The sequence below is a fragment of the Pecten maximus genome, chromosome 2, assembly GCF_902652985.1.
Source record: "Pecten maximus chromosome 2, xPecMax1.1, whole genome shotgun sequence".
Classification (NCBI taxonomy): Eukaryota; Metazoa; Mollusca; class Bivalvia; order Pectinida; family Pectinidae; genus Pecten; species Pecten maximus.
Window position 1 is genome coordinate 54755343 of NC_047016.1, and position 19420 is coordinate 54774762.

General features: G+C 42.5%; 1 protein-coding gene across 5 annotated transcripts; it reads right to left on the reverse strand.

The window, feature by feature from the left end:
* Positions 1-280: 280 nt before the first annotated feature.
* On the reverse strand, positions 281-19206 carry LOC117322531 (mucin-22-like). 5 transcript variants are annotated; one of them, XM_033877498.1, is made up of 15 exons: positions 19016-19206; positions 13944-15011; positions 12012-13913; positions 10330-10516; positions 10101-10115; positions 7297-7412; positions 6409-6467; positions 6147-6316; positions 5516-5621; positions 5179-5195; positions 4774-4909; positions 3931-4109; positions 3556-3626; positions 2425-2475; positions 281-1967 (listed from the first exon to the last, which is right to left on the reverse strand). In XM_033877498.1, exons 2-15 carry the CDS (start codon positions 15000-15002, stop codon positions 1959-1961), a joined length of 4077 nt encoding a protein of 1358 aa, XP_033733389.1. In that variant the 5' UTR covers positions 15003-15011; positions 19016-19206; the 3' UTR covers positions 281-1958. The 5 variants fall into 5 exon arrangements, with proteins under 5 accessions (XP_033733389.1, XP_033733388.1, XP_033733390.1 ...); XM_033877497.1 differs by having other exon boundaries at positions 12012-13838; positions 13869-15011; XM_033877499.1 differs by having other exon boundaries at positions 12012-12431; positions 12492-15011.
* Positions 19207-19420: the final 214 nt, after the last annotated feature.

Genomic DNA, 19420 nt, shown 5'->3' on the forward strand with positions numbered 1-19420 from the left:
CTCTCACAGTTAGTGATACCACTAATACCCGATAAAGACCCTCTCACAACTATTGTGATACCACTAATACCCGATATAGACCCACTCCCAGTTAGTGATACCACTTATACCCGATATAGACCCTCTCACAACTATTGTGATACCACTTATACCCGATATAGACCCCCTCCCAGTTAGTGATACCACTTATACCCGATACGCCATTTAATCAGCTTGATTCAGATAACTGATTACAAGATATACGTCAGATTTTTTGTATTAAAAGGAATGACACAAAGCGTTTTTATTTCAAAATATGTTATGTCTTTAATAAAACATAATTAGATATAAAATATATATGTATAAAAAATATCCATTTTTGCTCAGTTTCTCCTTAAGAAGATTTCATATTTCAACACACTTCATACTTGGTTTCACGACACCCGGATCATTTACACTTCATCCATTTACACTTTAATCAATGTACACCACTTACATAACAATAGCAATTTCGTCACATACACTATCAGCATTTACACGTTCAGATACATAAATCACTCAAGTTTCCTGGTATATATTTTAAGTTGTTATCCAATCATCAGTGACCTGTTAACAATATATGGACAAAGGTAAACATTGAATTATTTTGTAAATTTTGATCCGGCAGATCAACAATCGGGGAAACTGAAAGTCTTTTCGGAGTCTCCTTTGCCATAACAGTAAGCATGTCACTATTCATAGAATATAAATGGCTTACAATAAAAAAAATATATAACTATCCCATCTCACAAACATAGACATATAAACACACTGTATCGGACTACACACAACTCCAGGTAAACCTCCAGAGAATTCCTACACTGGTAGGAAAGGATTTCTCACTCTGTAATGACTAACGCTATGTAATTAATAACATCCTTAGATGTGTATAATGACTGAGGACACAAAAGTGTCCAGGAAATGCTTTATCAGTGAAATGTGATTATGTTTTACTTAAAAATAATGAGGTTAACATGATTATAACACGTTTAAGACATATCTCTCTTACACACATCTGTCAATCACGATATCAGTAAAACTGTTCTATCCCCTGTAATATTATATATATATAAATATAGTGTATATACCTACTCGTACTGGCCTGTTGACCACTTAGTTAACAATGTTGGTTTAATCACATAATGATTTTGATTGGCGGCGTTAAAACTAGAGTCGATTTGATTCTGCTTTACATTAAATATGATACACGATAATAGCTGAAAATGCCATTTATACCTAAAATGAATTATATGTGATGGTTTATCCAAATGATTTAAAAAAAAACTTATGATAAATATCTGAAAACACCAACGTGCTACATATGCATGATGAAATACACGAAACGGAAAACAATGGACAATGAGGAAATGCTGACGACGTAATATTGGCGTACTGTCGAAGACTGACTCCCATCAGAGGTTGATATCATCATTGAAGACTGACTCTCCAATCAGACATTGATATCATCATTGAAGACTGACGCTCCAATCAGAGGTTGATATCAGGTATCAAATGAACACATTTCACAGTCACTGTAAAGGTATGTTGGAAGTTTGCCTTCTATACTATCGGAAGAGTATTTTTCTCTTCACGAGACATTATTCTAATTTAACAATGTTCAGTCTATAATGCATAAAGTTCCATGTCCGTGATAGAATATAATATTCTTCTGGACGGGAAGACAAACCCGGTGGCTCTAGGACGAAAGTACAAGGAGTACGCTTTCACATCAGGTATCACATTTTAACTTGGAAAGGTTCCCCTTGTTTAGCACAATGTAATCTTTCTGTCACGAAATGTGTCAGTCTCTGGTTTACGATTCTCCAACTCACTGGATTCACTGTACATATGGCGGAGTTATCAGACAAACGAATTAAGATTCGTTGTGTAATTCTCATTGTTTTCTGGCAAGCTTCTTCGTCAACTTTTACATGTCCTCTTTATTTCTTCTGCAAAAAAGGAAGATGGTATAGTTATTGGCCTATCTAAATGTAAATAGTCTATATTGAGATTCTTCATGTATATTGACCAAAGCAGGATGATATATTATATAATAGCCTGATGTATATAAGAGTAATTATGGATTGGTGAGCAAACAAGATGGAAAACAACTTTAACTATTAACACGTTTTCTTATAGAATATGTACTTTACATCAATGGAAATTGTCTAATTCTTTTAAATCACATAGTATTTTAACAGAATTATACCATTTCAGTTGATTTAATGTACAAATTCTATAAGAAAATCTCACTCGTAGTTGTAATTGTTAGAGATGCGTCCTTGTCCCAAATACAGCCATGTGTCCCGGGAGGTTAAGCACCCACTATATCTAAACATCATATCATGCTAATTTGGATTGGAGAGAGTGAACAATGAGTATTAATTACGGTATACATTTACTTACCACATAAACAGGATTAGGCGATAACTCTGTATTAGGTCTCTGTATTTTATACTGAAATAAACAAACTCGATATCATCAATCTGTATTAGATCTCTGTATTTTAATAGAATAAACAAAATGTGTATCATAAACACTTATAGAAGGTGCTTTCGTGTGTTGAATACGTAATAAATTTGTAGATAGTGTTATGGAAAAGCATATAAAACAATTTAAAAGCCTGACTTTAATTAAAAGAAATTTAGATCTAGCTAACAAATTTATTTTATATGTCGATAATTACGTAAAAACAACTGTATTGCAATATTACTTCTTAAAACAATGTTAAGGGCCTCCTCTGGTTTAAATATATTAGATACAACATAGTACAAAGTTTCATATTAACTGCGCTTACGGTTTTTATTCTCCAAAGTATTGTATTATGTTCTTTTACATAATTTGTATTGAAACCGATTGTTTGTAATGCCGTCAATTTTATTAACATGACGTACATATTTAAAATAGACGTTAACTTTATCTACATGTCGTACAGGTTAAAAACAGACGTTTAGTTTATCTACATATCGTACAGGTTAAAAATAGAGGTTAAGCTTATCTACATGTCGTACAGGTTTAAAATAGACGTTAAGTTTATCTACATGTCGTACAGGTTAAAAATAGACGTTAACTTTATCTACATGTCGTACAGGTTAAAAATAGACGTTTAGTTTATCTACATGTCCTACAGGTTTTTAATGGACGTTTATTTTATCTACATGTCGTACAGGTTTATGATAGACGTTTAGTTTATCTACATGTCGTACAGGTTTATAATAGACGTTCAGTTTATCTACATGTCGTACAGGTTAAAAATAGACGTTTAGTTTATCTACATGTCGTACAGGTTTATAACAGACGTTTAGTTTATCTACATGTCGTACAGGTTTATAATAGACGTTTAGTTTATCTACATGTCGTACAGGTTAAAAATAGACGTTTAGTTTATCTACATGTCGTACAGGTTTATAATAGACGTTAAGTTTTTCTACATGTCGTACATGTTTATAATGGACGTTTAGTTTATCTACATGTCGTACACGTTTATAATAGATGTTAAGTTTATGTACATGTCGTACAGGTTTACAAAATACTCACTTTTTGTTTAGGGTCTACATACTGGTACATAAAATCCCAGGAGAAATTGGACGTATCCGGATTGTCGTAAGCTGTACAAAAACCAACACAAAAATAATTAATGTATAGCGAAAAATATAGTAGTATGGCTTCCATTTTGACAAGAAAAGTGTTGTGATTAACATCGGTGTATATATCCTAATACCACCAAAAACGTACTTTACATCTCATGGGGAGACGACTATAGGTTATACTGTATAATGTAATTCCATACAATTAAAACTTAGGTTTTGTTATAACCTTTAATTATACTATAACAAACATTATTTAAGTCAGTAATGGTCACTCTGTACCCTATTGTAACGACGAAATAGTATCATACTGTGATAAACTTACCATAAAAATCTCGGCCCTGGTATAAATCCGCCTCTCGCTTACTGTGTTTTTTATGGTCGGAGGATTCAGAATCGGAGTCTGGGTCGTGCCAGCCCCCAGGGTGGTAGTAGGCGGGGCGTCCCCAGGTGTTGAACTTGGGTGCGATTCCAGATGGGTAGTGCATACCCCCACCGAGAGTTCTGACAATACAATATATTACATTACAACATAATACAATGTGTGATAATATCAATATTACATTTAACTTTCATATCCTCTCTACACACAGAATCTTTGTGTGAAGGTCAAGGACGAATATGTTTTACAGTCTTAATAATATCTGAATGTTATAATAAACTTATAGAATTACTATATAAACAACATATTAACCCAGAAAGACATCGATCCAAAAACATCAATGTGATAGCGGGTGGCAAAGTCTCTCTATCAAATTGTCCTCCGTACATATATATTTGTTCACATTTGTTTCTACAGACAAAAAACTACAATCTCAGTGTGAGGATAGCAAAGGGTTGAGCTTAATTACGACCTTGACTTACGTTGACCCGTATATCAAACATTCCTTGGTTACGACCTTGACCTATGTTAACCCGTATATCAAACGTCCTTGGTTACGACCTTGACCTATGTTAACCCGTATATCAAACGTCCTTGGTTACGACCTTGACCTATGTTGACCCGTATATCAAACGTTCCTTGGTTACGACCTTGACCTATGTTAACCCGTATATCAAACGTTCCTTGGTTACGACCTTGACCTATGCTGACCCGTATATTAGACGTTCCTTGGTTACGACCTTGACCTATGCTGACCCGTATATCAAATGATCCTTGACTACCCACCTGTCTAGGCTTTCCAGATCTTTGCTCTCTCTACGACCAGACCGTTTGGCGTATATACATACAATCACAACAACTAGCAATGCAAGGAAAGCGACAGGTATCCCTACTCCAAGGCCAACAACAAGGTCAAATCCGTCTGAAATAGACATCAAAACATTATTGTTGTTGTTGTTTTGTTATTATGATATTTATATGATTCATGTTCTCAGTAAAAGTTTAAAGATCATATTTAGTTTACTTCTGAAGTTTTTACCTCCCTTACGTAGAGATGTATTGTTTTCAAATAAAGTTATGTCCAAACATTATCCTGCTATCTCATTTAATACAAATAAAGTTATGTCCAAACAAATAAAGTTATGTCCAAACATTATCCTGCTATCTCCTTTAGTACAAAAATACACTTACCAGATGTCTCCGATAGTCTGCAAACATGAAAAAAATCGAGTGTAAACAATATATCATAATGATTAAGGACAATTAAATTAACATACCATGTCCATAAATTATGTATGTTGTGTAGGTAAACATTACACGGACAATACACTGTATGGCTGTTTCAAATACCGGCCACTTATCTTTTGGGCATTTTCTTTTCTTATATAAATAAAATAAGTCAGTTCTTATCTGAACTTGAATAAGAACGTATAAACATTCTGAACACTCCCTTGAATTAACTTCAGCGATAATTATTTCACCAAAAAACTCAAATATTCATAAAATTTCAAAACCACTTGGTACTTACACACACTGGGCGTTGCCGTTGACCGTCTGACACAGGTAACCAGATGGACACGTGTATGTTCTTGCGAACACCGTGCACTTGTCAGTCGACGCTGTTATGATGAGATCTAAAATGTAATGGATAGAGATACTAGTTAGCAGAGGCAGTTACAAGCTTTTTATCATTATCAGAGTAGTCGTCTTCTACACAAAATGAAAGGTGACCAAGGTTACTTGTATGACGCGTTAACGATGCTGATGTGAACAAATGTGGACATCACAAATAACATGAATATCATGTGGGGATGGTAGAGTGAAATAGACGACGGCCGGTGAGGCTGGGAGAGGGTTGAGGAGGGCGCTGATGAGGTATTTACCTGACGAGCCAGGCTGGGAGAGGGTTGAGGAGGGCGCTGATGAGGTATTTACCTGACGAGCTAGGCTGGGAGAGGGTTGAGGAGGGCGCTGACACAGTTTGGTTATATATTTACCTGACGAGCCAGGCTGGAGAGGTTGAGGAGAGCGCTGATGAGGTATTTACCTGACGAGCCAGACTGGGAGAGGGTTGAGGAGGGCGCTGACACAGTTTGGTTATATATTTACCTGACGAGCCAGGCTGGAGAGGTTGAGGAGGGCGCTAATGAGATATTTACCTGACGAGCCAGGCTGGAAGACGGTGACGGTGGACGCAGGGACAGTCTGGTTATTCAGCTGGAAATCGACCCTTTGATTTCCGACATCCGAAACAACGTTCGATAAACCGGTTGCTGCTGCCTCTGTCTTGTCGGTGACAACTTCGTGTTTGACAATCAGACTTCCCAATCTATAGGAATATTGATGTGAACAGTGTATATGAGGTGGTAATGTTAGAATTACGGGTAAGACGATCAATGATCAAGTCTAGATAATACTTACAACATCTGTATGATTCTGACGCGTATGAAGCCAGGAACAGCGGTATATTTCTGTATCAGCTGTGGAATAGAACGATTCCTATTGTTAAATCATAGTCCCACCCTGGAACTCAAACGCATTTAATTCTTCACAGTATGGTTTCCAAATATTCAAATTCAAATAATTTTAATACATTTAGCTTTACATACAAGTAAGAAACAATACGTAGATAGGACACAGTTACGGAGAAGGGACAACAAACTTACCCAACAGATTAAGTTTTACATTTGTAGTACTTAAAACCTGGACTAGTTTAAATACTAAAGGTTTTCCCAATACTACCATTTTTCATATTTTATTCTAATATCTTGATAAACTGGACACACGTGGACGAAATGCAATCCGTCCTCAATATCACAAGGATCACACAATTTACGCGTTAACACGTTTCTATAATTGGCACTACGTTCTGATTCAATACACTAGTTATATACTGCCCCAACTTTATCAATACAATACACTAGTTGTGTATTGCCCAAACTTTATCAATGCATTACGCTCACTCGTCCTTGTCCAGATAACTGTATCTAAAAACACCTCCAATATATATAAATTGGTCTACAAGTCACAACTGCGCGTCTTCATAGAACCAAATACCATCGTCATAAAATTGGCCGTTTTTCCTGAAAACATTTCCATATTTACAGCTAGACTTTAAACTGTTGGGTATGTATGTATGTTTTATATATTTTGTAGATGACTTGCTGCCTCAGCAAGAGGATAATGATGATAAGATAAAGTAATGAACACGAGATGACCTTTCGAGACAGAGGGCTTCTTCTTTTCCTATAAATTAGTTGTATTTGTGGATTTCTTTAGGAAGAAGGCCCATTGGACACAGACACTTACCTGATTTAAAACCATCGCCTCCAGAGCTATGAAGTCGGCCGAGGTGGTGACGGTTAGGTTTACAGTAATCACGATCTGGAAGGTGAATGATATAACCGTGGCCCTCTGAGTGTTGGCTGCAACAGAAACAGACGCCATTACAAGATCGATTATCGTATTAAATATTTGAAATGAAAAAAAAACAATGAGTGCACCGACAACTGAACATTTTCTAAATATTATTTTAACATACATCATCGTAAGAAACAGATTGCAGATTGTAGCGACTGAATGGTACACTTACTGTCTGCTAGGGGAACTGTTACAATATGGTACTTACTGTCTACGTCAGGAACTGTAACAATGGAACTTACTGTCTACAGTAGGAACTGTAACAATGGTACTTACTGTCTACAGTAGGAACTGTAACAATGGTACTTACTGTCTACGTCAGGAACTGTAACAATGGTACTTACTGTCTACGTCAGGAACTGTAACAATGGTACTTACTGTCTACGTCAGGAACTGTAACAATGGTACTTACTGTCTACAGTAGGAACTGTAACAATGGTACTTACTGTCTACGTCAGGAACTGTAACAATGGAACTTACTGTCTACGTCAGGAACTGTAACAATGGTACTTACTGTCTACGTCAGGAACTGTAACAATGGAACTTACTGTCTACAGTAGGAACTGTAACAATGGTACTTACTGTCTACGTCAGGAACTGTAACAATGGAACTTACTGTCTACAGTAGGAACTGTAACAATGGTACTTACTGTCTACGTCAGGAACTGTAACAATGGTACTTACTGTCTACGTCAGGAACTGTAACAATGGTAATTACTGTCTACAGTAGGAACTGTAACAATGGTACTTACTGTCTACAGTAGGAACTGTAACAATGGTACTTACTGTCTACAGTAGGAACTGTAACAATGGTACTTACTGTCTACAGTAGGAACTGTAACAATGGTACTTACTGTCTACGTCAGGAACTGTAACAATGGTACTTACTGTCTACAGGAGGAACTGTAACAATGGTAATTACTGTCTACGACAGGAACTGTAACAATGGTACTTACTGTCTACGTCAGGAACTGTAACAATGCTACTTACTGTCTACAGGAGGAACTGTAACAATGATACTTACTGTCTACGTCAGGAACTGTAACAATGCTACTTACTGTCTACAGTAGGAACTGTAACAATGGTACTTACTGTCTACGTCAGGAACTGTAACAATGATACTTACTGTCTACGTCAGGAACTGTAACAATGGTACTTACTGTCTACGACAGGAACTGTAACAATGGTACTTACTGTCTACAGGAGGAACTGTAACAATGGTACTTACTGTCTACAGGAGGAACTGTAACAATGGTACTTACTGTCTACGTCAGGAACTGTAACAATGGTACTTACTGTCTACAGGAGGAACTGTAACAATGGTACTTACTGTCTACAGGAGGAACTGTAACAATGGTACTTACTGTCTACGTCAGGAACTGTAACAATGGTACTTACTGTCTACGTCAGGAACTGTAACAATGGTACTTACTGTCTACGTCAGGAACTGTAACAATGGTACTTACTGTCTACAGGAGGAACTGTAACAATGGTACTTACTGTCTACGACAGGAACTGTAACAATGGTACTTACTGTCTACAGGAGGAACTGTAACAATGGTACTTACTGTCTGCAGGAGGAACTTTAACAATGGTACTTACTGTCTACGACAGGAACTGTAACAATGGTACTTACTGTCTACAGGAGGAACTGTAACAATGGTACTTACTGTCTACAGGAGGAACTGTAACAATGGTACTTACTGTCTACGTCAGGAACTGTAACAATGGTACTTACTGTCTACGTCAGGAACTGTAACAATGGTACTTACTGTCTACAGGAGGAACTGTAACAATGGTACTTACTGTCTACGACAGGAACTGTAACAATGGTACTTACTGTCTACGTCAGGAACAACTGTAACAATGGTACTTACTGTCTACGACAGGAACTGTAACAATGGTACTTACTGTCTACGACAGGAACTGTAACAATGGTACTTACTGTCTACGTCAGGAACTGTAACAATGGTACTTACTGTCTACAGGAGGAACTGTAACAATGGTACTTACTGTCTACGTCAGGAACTGTAACAATGATACTTACTGTCTACGTCAGGAACTGTAACAATGGTACTTACTGTCTACAGGAGGAACTGTAACAATGGTACTTACTGTCTACAGGAGGAACTGTAACAATGGTACTTACTGTCTACGACAGGAACTGTAACAATGGTACTTACTGTCTACAGGAGGAACTGTAACAATGGTACTTACTGTCTGCAGGAGGAACTGTAACAATGGTACTTACTGTCTACGACAGGAACTGTAACAATGGTACTTACTGTCTACAGGAGGAACTGTAACAATGGTACTTACTGTCTACAGGAGGAACTGTAACAATGGTACTTACTGTCTACGACAGGAACTGTAACAATGGTACTTACTGTCTACAGGAGGAACTGTAACAATGGTACTTACTGTCTACAGGAGGAACTGTAACAATGATACTTACTGTCTACGTCAGGAACTGTAACAATGATACTTACTGTCTACGTCAGGAACTGTAACAATGGTACTTACTGTCTACAGGAGGAACTGTAACAATGATACTTACTGTCTACAGGAGGAACTGTAACAATGGTACTTACTGTCTACGACAGGAACTGTAACAATGGTACTTACTGTCTACAGAATGAACTGTAACAATGGTAATTACTGTCTACGTCAGGAACTGTAACAATGGTACTTACTGTCTACAGGAGGAACTGTAACATACAAAAAACAAGTTTTGGTATACGAGTATCACAAACTGGCGGTAAATATTATAGTGGTAGACAATAGGTCTTTATAACGTGGTACCTTAGCAGCGTAAAGGAGAGAAACCAACAGCAAACTATACGGAACAAATGTTAATCCTAAATCAAGACACAGTGATTTTTTAGCATCTAATTAGCAATAATTCATAACATAATAAATTACCTGTTGTTGTCGGAGCTGCTGTAGTAGTGACTGCTTCTGTAGTAGTGACTGCTTCTGTAGTAGTGACTGCTGCTGTAGTAGTGACTGCTTCTGTAGTAGTGACTGCTGCTGTAGTAGTGACTGCTTCTGTAGTAGTGACTGCTGCTGTAGTAGTGACTGCTGCTGTTGTGGCAGCGGCCGTGGTTGCCTCTGCTGTTGTGACCGCGGCTGTGGTAGCCTCTGCTGTTGTGGCAGCAGCCGTGGTGGCCTCTGCTGTTGTGACCGATGCCGTGGTTGCCTCTACTGTTGTGGCAGCAGCCGTGGTTGCCTCTGCTGTTGTGGCAGCGGCCGTGGTTGCCTCTGCTGTTGTGGCCGCGGCTGTGGTGGCCTCTGCTGTTGTGACCGATGCCGTGGTTGCCTCTACTGTTGTGGCAGCAGCCGTGGTGGCCTCTGCTGTTGTGGCAGCGGCCGTGGTTGCCTCTGCTGTTGTGGCCGCGGCTGTGGTGGCCTCTGCTGTTGTGGCAGCGGCCGTGGTGGCCTCTGCTGTTGTGGCAGCAGCCGTGGTGGCCTCTGCTGTTGTGGCAGCAGCCGTGGTGGCCTCTGCTGTTGTGACCGCGGCTGTGGTGGCCTCTGCTGTTGTGACCGCGGCCGTAGTTGCCTCTAATGTTGTGGCAGCGGCCGTGGTTGCCTCTGCTGTTGTGGCAGCAGCCGTGGTGGCCTCTGCTGTTGTGCCAGCGGCCGTGGTTGCCTCTGCTGTTGTGGCAGCGGTCGTGGTGGCCTCTACTGTTGTGGCAGCGGCCGTGGTGGCCTCTGCTGTTGTGGAGCGGCTGGTGCCTCTGCTGTTGTGGCAGCGGCGTAGGTGGCTCTGCTGTTGTGGCAGCAGCCGTTGTGGCCTCTGCTGTTGTGGCAGCAGCCGTTGTGGCCTCTGCTGTTGTGGCAGCGGCCGTAGTTGCCTCTGCTGTTGTGGCAGCGGCCGTGGTTGCCTCTGCTGTTGTGGCAGCGGCCGTGGTTGCCTCTACTGTTGTGGCAGAAGGCGTAGTGGCCTCTGCTGTTGTGGCAGCGGCCGTGGTTGCCTCTACTGTTGTGGCAGCGGCCGTGGTTGCCTCTGCTGTTGTGGCAGAAGGCGTAGTGGCCTCTGCTGTTGTTGCAGCGGCCGTAGTTGCCTCTACTGTTGTGGCAGCGGCCGTGGTTATCTCTGCTGTTGTGGCAGCGGCCGTGGTGGCCTCTGCTGTTGTGGCAGCGGCTGTGGTGGCCTCTGCTGTTGTGGTAGCAGCCGTGGTGGCCTCTGCTGTTGTGGCAGCGGCAGAGGTGGTCTCTACTGTTGTGGCAGCGGCCGTGGTTGCCTCTGCTGTTGTGGCAGCAGCCGTGGTTGCCTCTACTGTTGTGGCAGCGGCCGTAGTTGCCTCTACTGTTGTAGCAGCGGCTGTGGTTGCCTCTGCTGTTGTGGTAGCGGCCGTGGTTGCCTCTACTGTTGTGGCAGCGGACGTGGTTGCCTCTACTGTTGTAACAGCGGCTGTGGTTGCCTCTACTGTTGTAGCAGCGGCTGTGGTTGCCTCTGCTGTTGTGGTAGCGGCCGTAGTTGCCTCTACTGTTGTGGCAGCGGCCGTGGTTGCCTCTGCTGTTGTGGCAGCGGCCGTGGTTGCCTCTGCTGTTGTGACCGCGGCTGTGGTGGCCTCTACTGTTGTGGCAGCGGCCGTGGTTGCCTCTGCTGTTGTGGCAGCAGCCGTGGTGGCCACTGCTGTTGTAGCAGCGGCTGTGGTTGCCTCTACTGTTGTAGCAGCGGCTGTGGTTGCCTCTGCTGTTGTGGTAGCGGCCGTGGTTGCCTCTACTGTTGTGGCAGAGGACGTGGTTGCCTCTACTGTTGTAACAGCGACTGTGGTTGCCTCTACTGTTGTAGCAGCGGCTGTGGTTGCCTCTGCTGTTGTGGTAGCGGCCGTGGTTGCCTCTACTGTTGTAGCAGCGGCCGTGGTTGCCTCTGCTGTTGTAGCAGCGGCTGTGGTTGCCTCTGCTGTTGTGGCAGCGGCCGTGGTTGCCTCTGCTGTTGTGGCAGCGGCCGTGGTTGCCTCTACTGTTGTAGCAGCGGCCGTGGTTGCCTCTGCTGTTGTGGCAGCGGCCGTGGTTGCCTCTACTGTTGTGACCGCGGCCGTGGTTGCCTCTGCCGTTGTGGCAACGGCCGTGGTTGCCTCTGCTGTTGTGGCAGCGGCCGTGGTGGTCGCTACCGTTGTGGCAGAGGCCGTGGTTGCCTCTGCTGTTGTGACCGCGGCTGTAGTGGCCTCTGCTGTCGTGGCAACGGCCGTGGTTGCCTCTGCTGTTGTGACCGCGGCTGTGGTTGCCTCTGCTGTTTTGGCAGCGGCCGTGGTGGCATCTAATGTTGTGGCAGCAGCTGTGGTGGCCTCTGCTGTTGTGGTTGCGACCGTGGTGGCCTCTACTGTTGTGGCAGCAGCTGTGGTGGCCTCTGCTGTTGTGACCGCGGCCGTGGTAGCCTCTATTGTTGTGGCAGCGGCCGTGGTGGCCTCTGTTGTTGTGACTGCGGCCGTGGTGGCCTCTACTGTTGTGGCAGCAGCTGTGGTGGCCTCTGCTGTTGTGACCGTGGCCGTGGTGGTCTCTGCTGTTGTGGCAGCGGCCGTGGTTGCCTCTGCTGTTGTGACCGCGGCTGTAGTGGCCTCTGCTGTCGTGGCAACGGCCGTGGTTGCCTCTGCTGTTGTGACCGCGGCTGTGGTTGCCTCTGCTGTTGTGGCAGCGGCCGTGGTGGCATCTAATGTTGTGGCAGCAGCTGTGGTGGCCTCTGCTGTTGTGGTTGCGACCGTGGTGGCCTCTACTGTTGTGGCAGCAGCTGTGGTGGCCTCTGCTGTTGTGACTGCGGCCGTGGTAGCCTCTATTGTTGTGGCAGCGGCCGTGGTGGCCTCTGTTGTTGTGACTGCGGCCGTGGTGGCCTCTACTGTTGTGGCAGCAGCTGTGGTGGCCTCTGCTGTTGTGACCGCGGCCGTGGTGGTCTCTGCTGTTGTGGAAGCGGCCGTGGTTGCCTCTGCTGTGGAGCCTGGGACCGTCGTTGCTTCTGCTGTTGCCGCTACCGTTGTTGCCTCTGCTGTTGTGGCCGCAGCTGTAGTTGCCTCTGGTGTTGTGGTCGCTACTGTGGTTGCCTCTGCTGTTGTAACCTCTGTTGTTGTTGCTGCAGCTGTTGTTGCCTCTGCTGTTGTAACCTCTGTTGTTGTTGCTGCGGCTGTTGTTGCGGCAACCGTAGTTGCTTCTGGTGTGGTTGCCTCTGCTGTTGTTGCCGCGACTGTGGTTGCCTCTGCTGTTGTTGCCTCTGCTGTCGTTGCCTCTGCTGTTGTGGCGGCGACCGTGGTTGCTTCTGTCGTGGTTGCTTCTTGTGTTGTAGTTGCGGCTGTAGTTGCTTCTGCTGTTGTTGCCGCGACTGTTGTTGCCGCTACTGTGGTTGCCTCTGCTGTTGTTGCCGCTACTGTGGTTGCCTCTGATGTTGTTGCCGCTACTGTGGTTGCCTCTGCTGTTGTTGCCGCTGCTGTGGTTGCCTCTGCTGTTGTGACCGCGGCTGTGGTTGCTTCTGCTGTTGTTGCCTCTGGTGTTGTGGTTGCGGCTGTTGTTGCCTCTGCTGTTGTTGCCTCTGCTGTGGTTGCCTCTGCTGTTGTGGCGGCAACCGTGGTTGCTTCTGCTGTGGTTGCCTCTGCTGTTGTTGCCGCGACTGTGGTTGCCTCTGCTGTTGTTGCCTCTGCTGTCGTTGCCTCTGCTGTTGTGGCGGCAACCGTGGTTGCTTCTGTCGTGGTTGGTTCTTGTGTTGTGGTTGCGGCTGTAGTTGCTTCTGCTGTTGTTGCCTCTGATGTTGTTGCCGCTACTGTGGTTGTCTCTGCTGCTGTGGCCGCGGCTGTGGTTGCCTCTGACGTTGTGGCTGCGACTGTGGTTGCCTCTGATGTTGTTGCCGCTACTGTGGTTGCCTCTGCTGTTGTGGCCGCGGCTGTGGTTGCCTCTGACGTTGTGGCTGCGACTGTGGTTGCCTCTGCTGTTGTGGCCTCTACTGTCGATGCCTCTGCTGTTGTTGCCGCGGCTGTAGTTGCCTCTGCTGTTGTTGCCGCGACTGTCGTTGCCTCTGCTGATGTTGTCGCGGCTGTAGTTGCCTCTGCTGTTGTTGCCGCGGCTGTCGTTGTCTCTGCTGTTGTTGCCGCGACTGTCGTTGCCTCTGCTGTTGTTGTCGCGGCTGTAGTTGCCTCTGCTGTTGTTGCCGCGACTGTGGTTGCCTCTGCTGTTGTTGCCGCGGCTGTAGTCGCCTCTGCTGTTGTTGCCGCGACTGTGGTTGCCTCTGCTGTTGTTGCCGCGACTGTGGTTGCCTCTGCTGTTGTTGTCGCGGCTGTAGTTGCCTCTGCTGTTGTTGCCGCGACTGTGGTTGCCTCTGCTGTTGTTGCCGCGGCTGTAGTCGCCTCTGCTGTTGTTGCCGCGACTGTGGTTGCCTCTGCTGTTGTTGCCGCGGCTGTAGTCGCCTCTGCTGTTGTTGCCGCGACTGTGTTTGTCTCTGCTGTTGTTGTCGTGGCTGTAGTTGTCTCTGCTGTTGTTGTCGTGGCTGTAGTTGTCTCTGCTGTTGTTGTCGTGGCTGTAGTTGTCTCTACTGTTGTAGTCAGAATCATAATCGCGAACACAACAGATATCGCCCACACTTTCCTGATCCGTCGGATTTCCATTTTCATATTCGCAATCTGAAAGTAAGGAAAACATCTCAATGCTGATATCAAACTCTCATGGTATTTTACAGTGTCGTTCTCTTTAACTAGAATATGGTTAGACACCTTTTATGTAAAACTTCGTAACAAAACATCTTAGTTAATGACATAGATTGTTGACAACGTTTGTTTTGGATACAATATACATATATATACTTATATATATAAGGTAGTTTATATTTCAGAATGCTCATTTTTGTAAATGCTACAAATTATCATTTTTTAGGGATAGGTTAAGAACAGATACTTATACATGTTTATAGCGTGATGCACTGCACGCGCACTGTGTAATCACTTATCCAATGCACGGGTGTCAGATTTTATGTATAATCATATGAATAAGAACCGTAATGACGTCATAATCATTTATTTTTCGCCGTGATTGCATAATCTCTTTATAGTTATACTTTACCCATCCATTGATTATCTTTAGAAATTCTTTTATGTCATTGTTATTGGAAGAACTTCCATAAATCTTAATCATCTAAACGTTTAGTGCAAACCTCTAATAGATATAACTGACATAACAAAGGTACATGTGACGTCATATTACTATTGTTATACCTTGAATGTAACAACAATCCTTTGACTAAAGCACAGATTAACATAGAAGTAATGGGATATCGTAACAGTCTCTACTGTAATATTCCCAGAGCTGGTGTAATGGGCGTGACGCGATAGTCCACCGAACGCAAGTGACTGTAGCGAACTACAAACTTTGACTAACCTGTCCGGTCAGGGCACACACACTGTGCCACGTTAAGTACCTGTATTTCTTAATTTAAATATGAATAGGTCATCAAACTAGCAATTGTGTGTGTAAATATATGTTACTGAGTGAAATCCAACAGAATCAAGATCTATTCCAGAGTTTATATATAGTACGTAGATGATATTCATCTCTAAATTGGCCTGATAAATTAAGACAGACAAGCAGGTTATTTATGTGTTACTCATTTGTGAATGTCCTATTTTCACTAACATAGACAATGTGACCTCATCCAGAAACGGAATGTCGACAAAATGACCCCTACCAATATATCAACAAACTAGCCAGTGTACAAAGTATCGACAAACTAGTCAGTGTACAAAGTATCGACAAACTAGCCAGTGTACAAAGTATCGACAAACTAGTCAGTGTACAAAGTATCGACAAACTAGTCAGTGTACAAAGTATCGACAAACTAGTCAGTGTACAAAGTATCGACAAACTATCCAGTGTACAAAGTATCGACAAACTATCCAGTGTACAAAGTATCGACAAACTATCCAGTGTACAAAGTATCGACAAACTATCCAGTGTACAAAGTATCGACAAACTAGCCAGTGTACAAAGTATCGACAAACTAGTCAGTGTACAAAGTATCGACAAACTAGTCAGTGTACAAAGTATCGACAAACTAGCCAGTGTACAAAGTATCGACAAACTATCCAGTGTACAAAGTATCGACAAACTAGCCAGTGTACAAAGTATCGACAAACTATCCAGTGTACAAAGTATCGACAAACTAGCCAGTGTACAAAGTATCGACAAACTAGCCAGTGTACAAAGTATCGACAAACTAGTCAGTGTACAAAGTATCGACAAACTAGTCAGTGTACAAAGTATCGACAAACTATCCAGTGTACAAAGTATCGACAAACTAGCCAGTGTACAAAGTATCGACAAACTAGCCAGTGTACAAAGTATCGACAAACTAGTCAGTGTACAAAGTATCGACAAACTATCCAGTGTACAAAGTATCGACAAACTAGCCAGTGTACAAAGTATCGACAAACTAGCCAGTGTACAAAGTATCGACAAACTAGCCAGTGTACAAAGTATCGACAAACTAGCCAGTGTACAAAGTATCGACAAACTAGTCAGTGTACAAAGTATCGACAAACTAGTCAGTGTACAAAGTATCGACAAACTAGCCAGTGTACAAAGTATCGACAAACTAGTCAGTGTACAAAGTATCGACAAACTAGCCAGTGTACAAAGTATCGACAAACTAGCCAGTGTACAAAGTATCGACAAACTAGTCAGTGTACAAAGTATCGACAAACTAGCCAGTGTACAAAGTATCGACAAACTAGCCAGTGTACAAAGTATCGACAAACTATCCAGTGTACAAAGTATCGACAAACTAGCCAGTGTACAAAGTATCGACAAACTAGTCAGTGTACAAAGTATCGACAAACTAGCCAGTGTACAAAGTATCGACAAACTAGCCAGTGTACAAAGTATCGACAAACTAGCCAGTGTACAAAGTATCGACAAACTATCCAGTGTACAAAGTATCGACAAACTAGCCAGTGTACAAAGTATCGACAAACTAGCCAGTGTACAAAGTATCGACAAACTATCCAGTGTACAAAGTATCGACAAACTAGCCAGTGTACAAAGTATCGACAAACTAGCCAGTGTACAAAGTATCGACAAACTATCCAGTGTACAAAGTATCGACAAACTAGCCAGTGTACAAAGTATCGACAAACTAGTCAGTGTACAAAGTATCGACAAACTAGTCAGTGTACAAAGTATCGACAAACTAGCCAGTGTACAAAGTATCGACAAACTATCCAGTGTACAAAGTATCGACAAACTATCCAGTGTACAAAGTATCGACAAACTAGCCAGTGTACAAAGTATCGACAAACTATCCAGTGTACAAAGTATCGACAAACTAGTCAGTGTACAAAGTATCGACAAACTAGCCAGTGTACAAAGTATCGACAAACTAGTCAGTGTACAAAGTATCGACAAACTAGCCAGTGTACAAAGTATCGACAAATTGTTTTATAATAAAGACATAGCATGCTTACCAAACATAAAGTATACCATCAAACCCTAGATCTCTACAAATAGCCCCTCACCAAAATACATATAGAAACCCATTGTCAGGCAAGTATCACCTGGAATTCTCTTACAAGAAATATTACAGAGGAGGTAATTTATTAAAAATAACACTTCCTCGGTATTTTCTCATCAGAAAGACGACAATCCGCAAACACTACAAAAAATGGTCCCTCTGACGCCTACAACATCATAAACATATTACAAGGTGGACATGAAGGAGTCGACCAAGTGTTGTACATTTAACACAATAAACGTGTTCGAGTGACACAGTGCGTCTTTGTCGAGTCGGTCGCCACACCCGTAATTACATAATGTTTATACATGACACTTTCTTAAACCGCTTATCAAATACAATGCTACTGCAATGTGTTCGAACGCGCCCTAATTTTAATCGGAATTTGATTTGGATATTTGTTTTCGTTTTATTTATTGACTGGGGCATATGTTATTGATCAATTGATTATTTTTGGACGTAATATATAATACTTGTATCACCTGAACGCCAATGCTTACCTGTACAAGTGCTTTATTTGGATGGTGTGATACTGGACGATTTTTACACAAATATCGATAGAGTGTGGGTGCAGATATAACAATAACGATACCTGTATCCAGGAAACCAACATTAATGGCTGGAAATCAATATAATAACTCGGCTAGCTTCTCAGTTCCCAAGGTTTTATGGACTCATTAAGCTGCTAGGTGTTACATCGGGAATGTCCCATACCTGGAGGTCACCTGTGTGCCCAGGTACCCACACAGCCAATAATACCGATCGGCCAGCGTCAATGGTTTCTGGGCGCAAATAGTCTGTGTCACATCTTTCGTTAACGGAGAGTTTTAACACATAGATTAACACTGTTATTGATGTTTAAGATTCGGAACATTATTATCTGTGAATATTATCAATTTTGATTTGAAAACATCATTTTAATTAACTGTATCGTACCGATTAACTGTTGAAATTTTATCGTGATGGGAACTTTTATTCATCATGCGAAAACTATCTTATTTAAATTAGTCGTACAAGACTTTCCCTAAGGTTAAACGATTACTAAAAAAATGATTCGCCAACAAACCTCGCAATTAAATATTTCTGAAATGAAAATATGCAATAAATTAATATTAAATAACTTACCTACAAATGTAGTTTGTGTTCGTAGAAATATCGATCCAAAATACAGTAGGTTACACACACTCTTAGTAATCGAAAATAAAATATAAAACTGATTGTATGTGTCACTGTGTTAATTCCATGTTTGGGGACAGGTATATATTCCCGGTGTTCCTGACAGTAAGTGTGGTTCCAGTGGGACAGACACACCACGACAAGCTGGTTATAGTAAACCCACAACAATAGTAGGCGTGCCCGATCGTCGGTACATTGGTTCGCTACACCCAGGTACACCCGACATGGTTCACTGATTTGGGTTTGGCTACATGTATATTGAGGCTCTATTTAACATTTCATGAATGAGATTGTCAGTGAGTTTAAATGACTATATTACTACGGCATACACATTGTACTATTGTCGACCTCGTT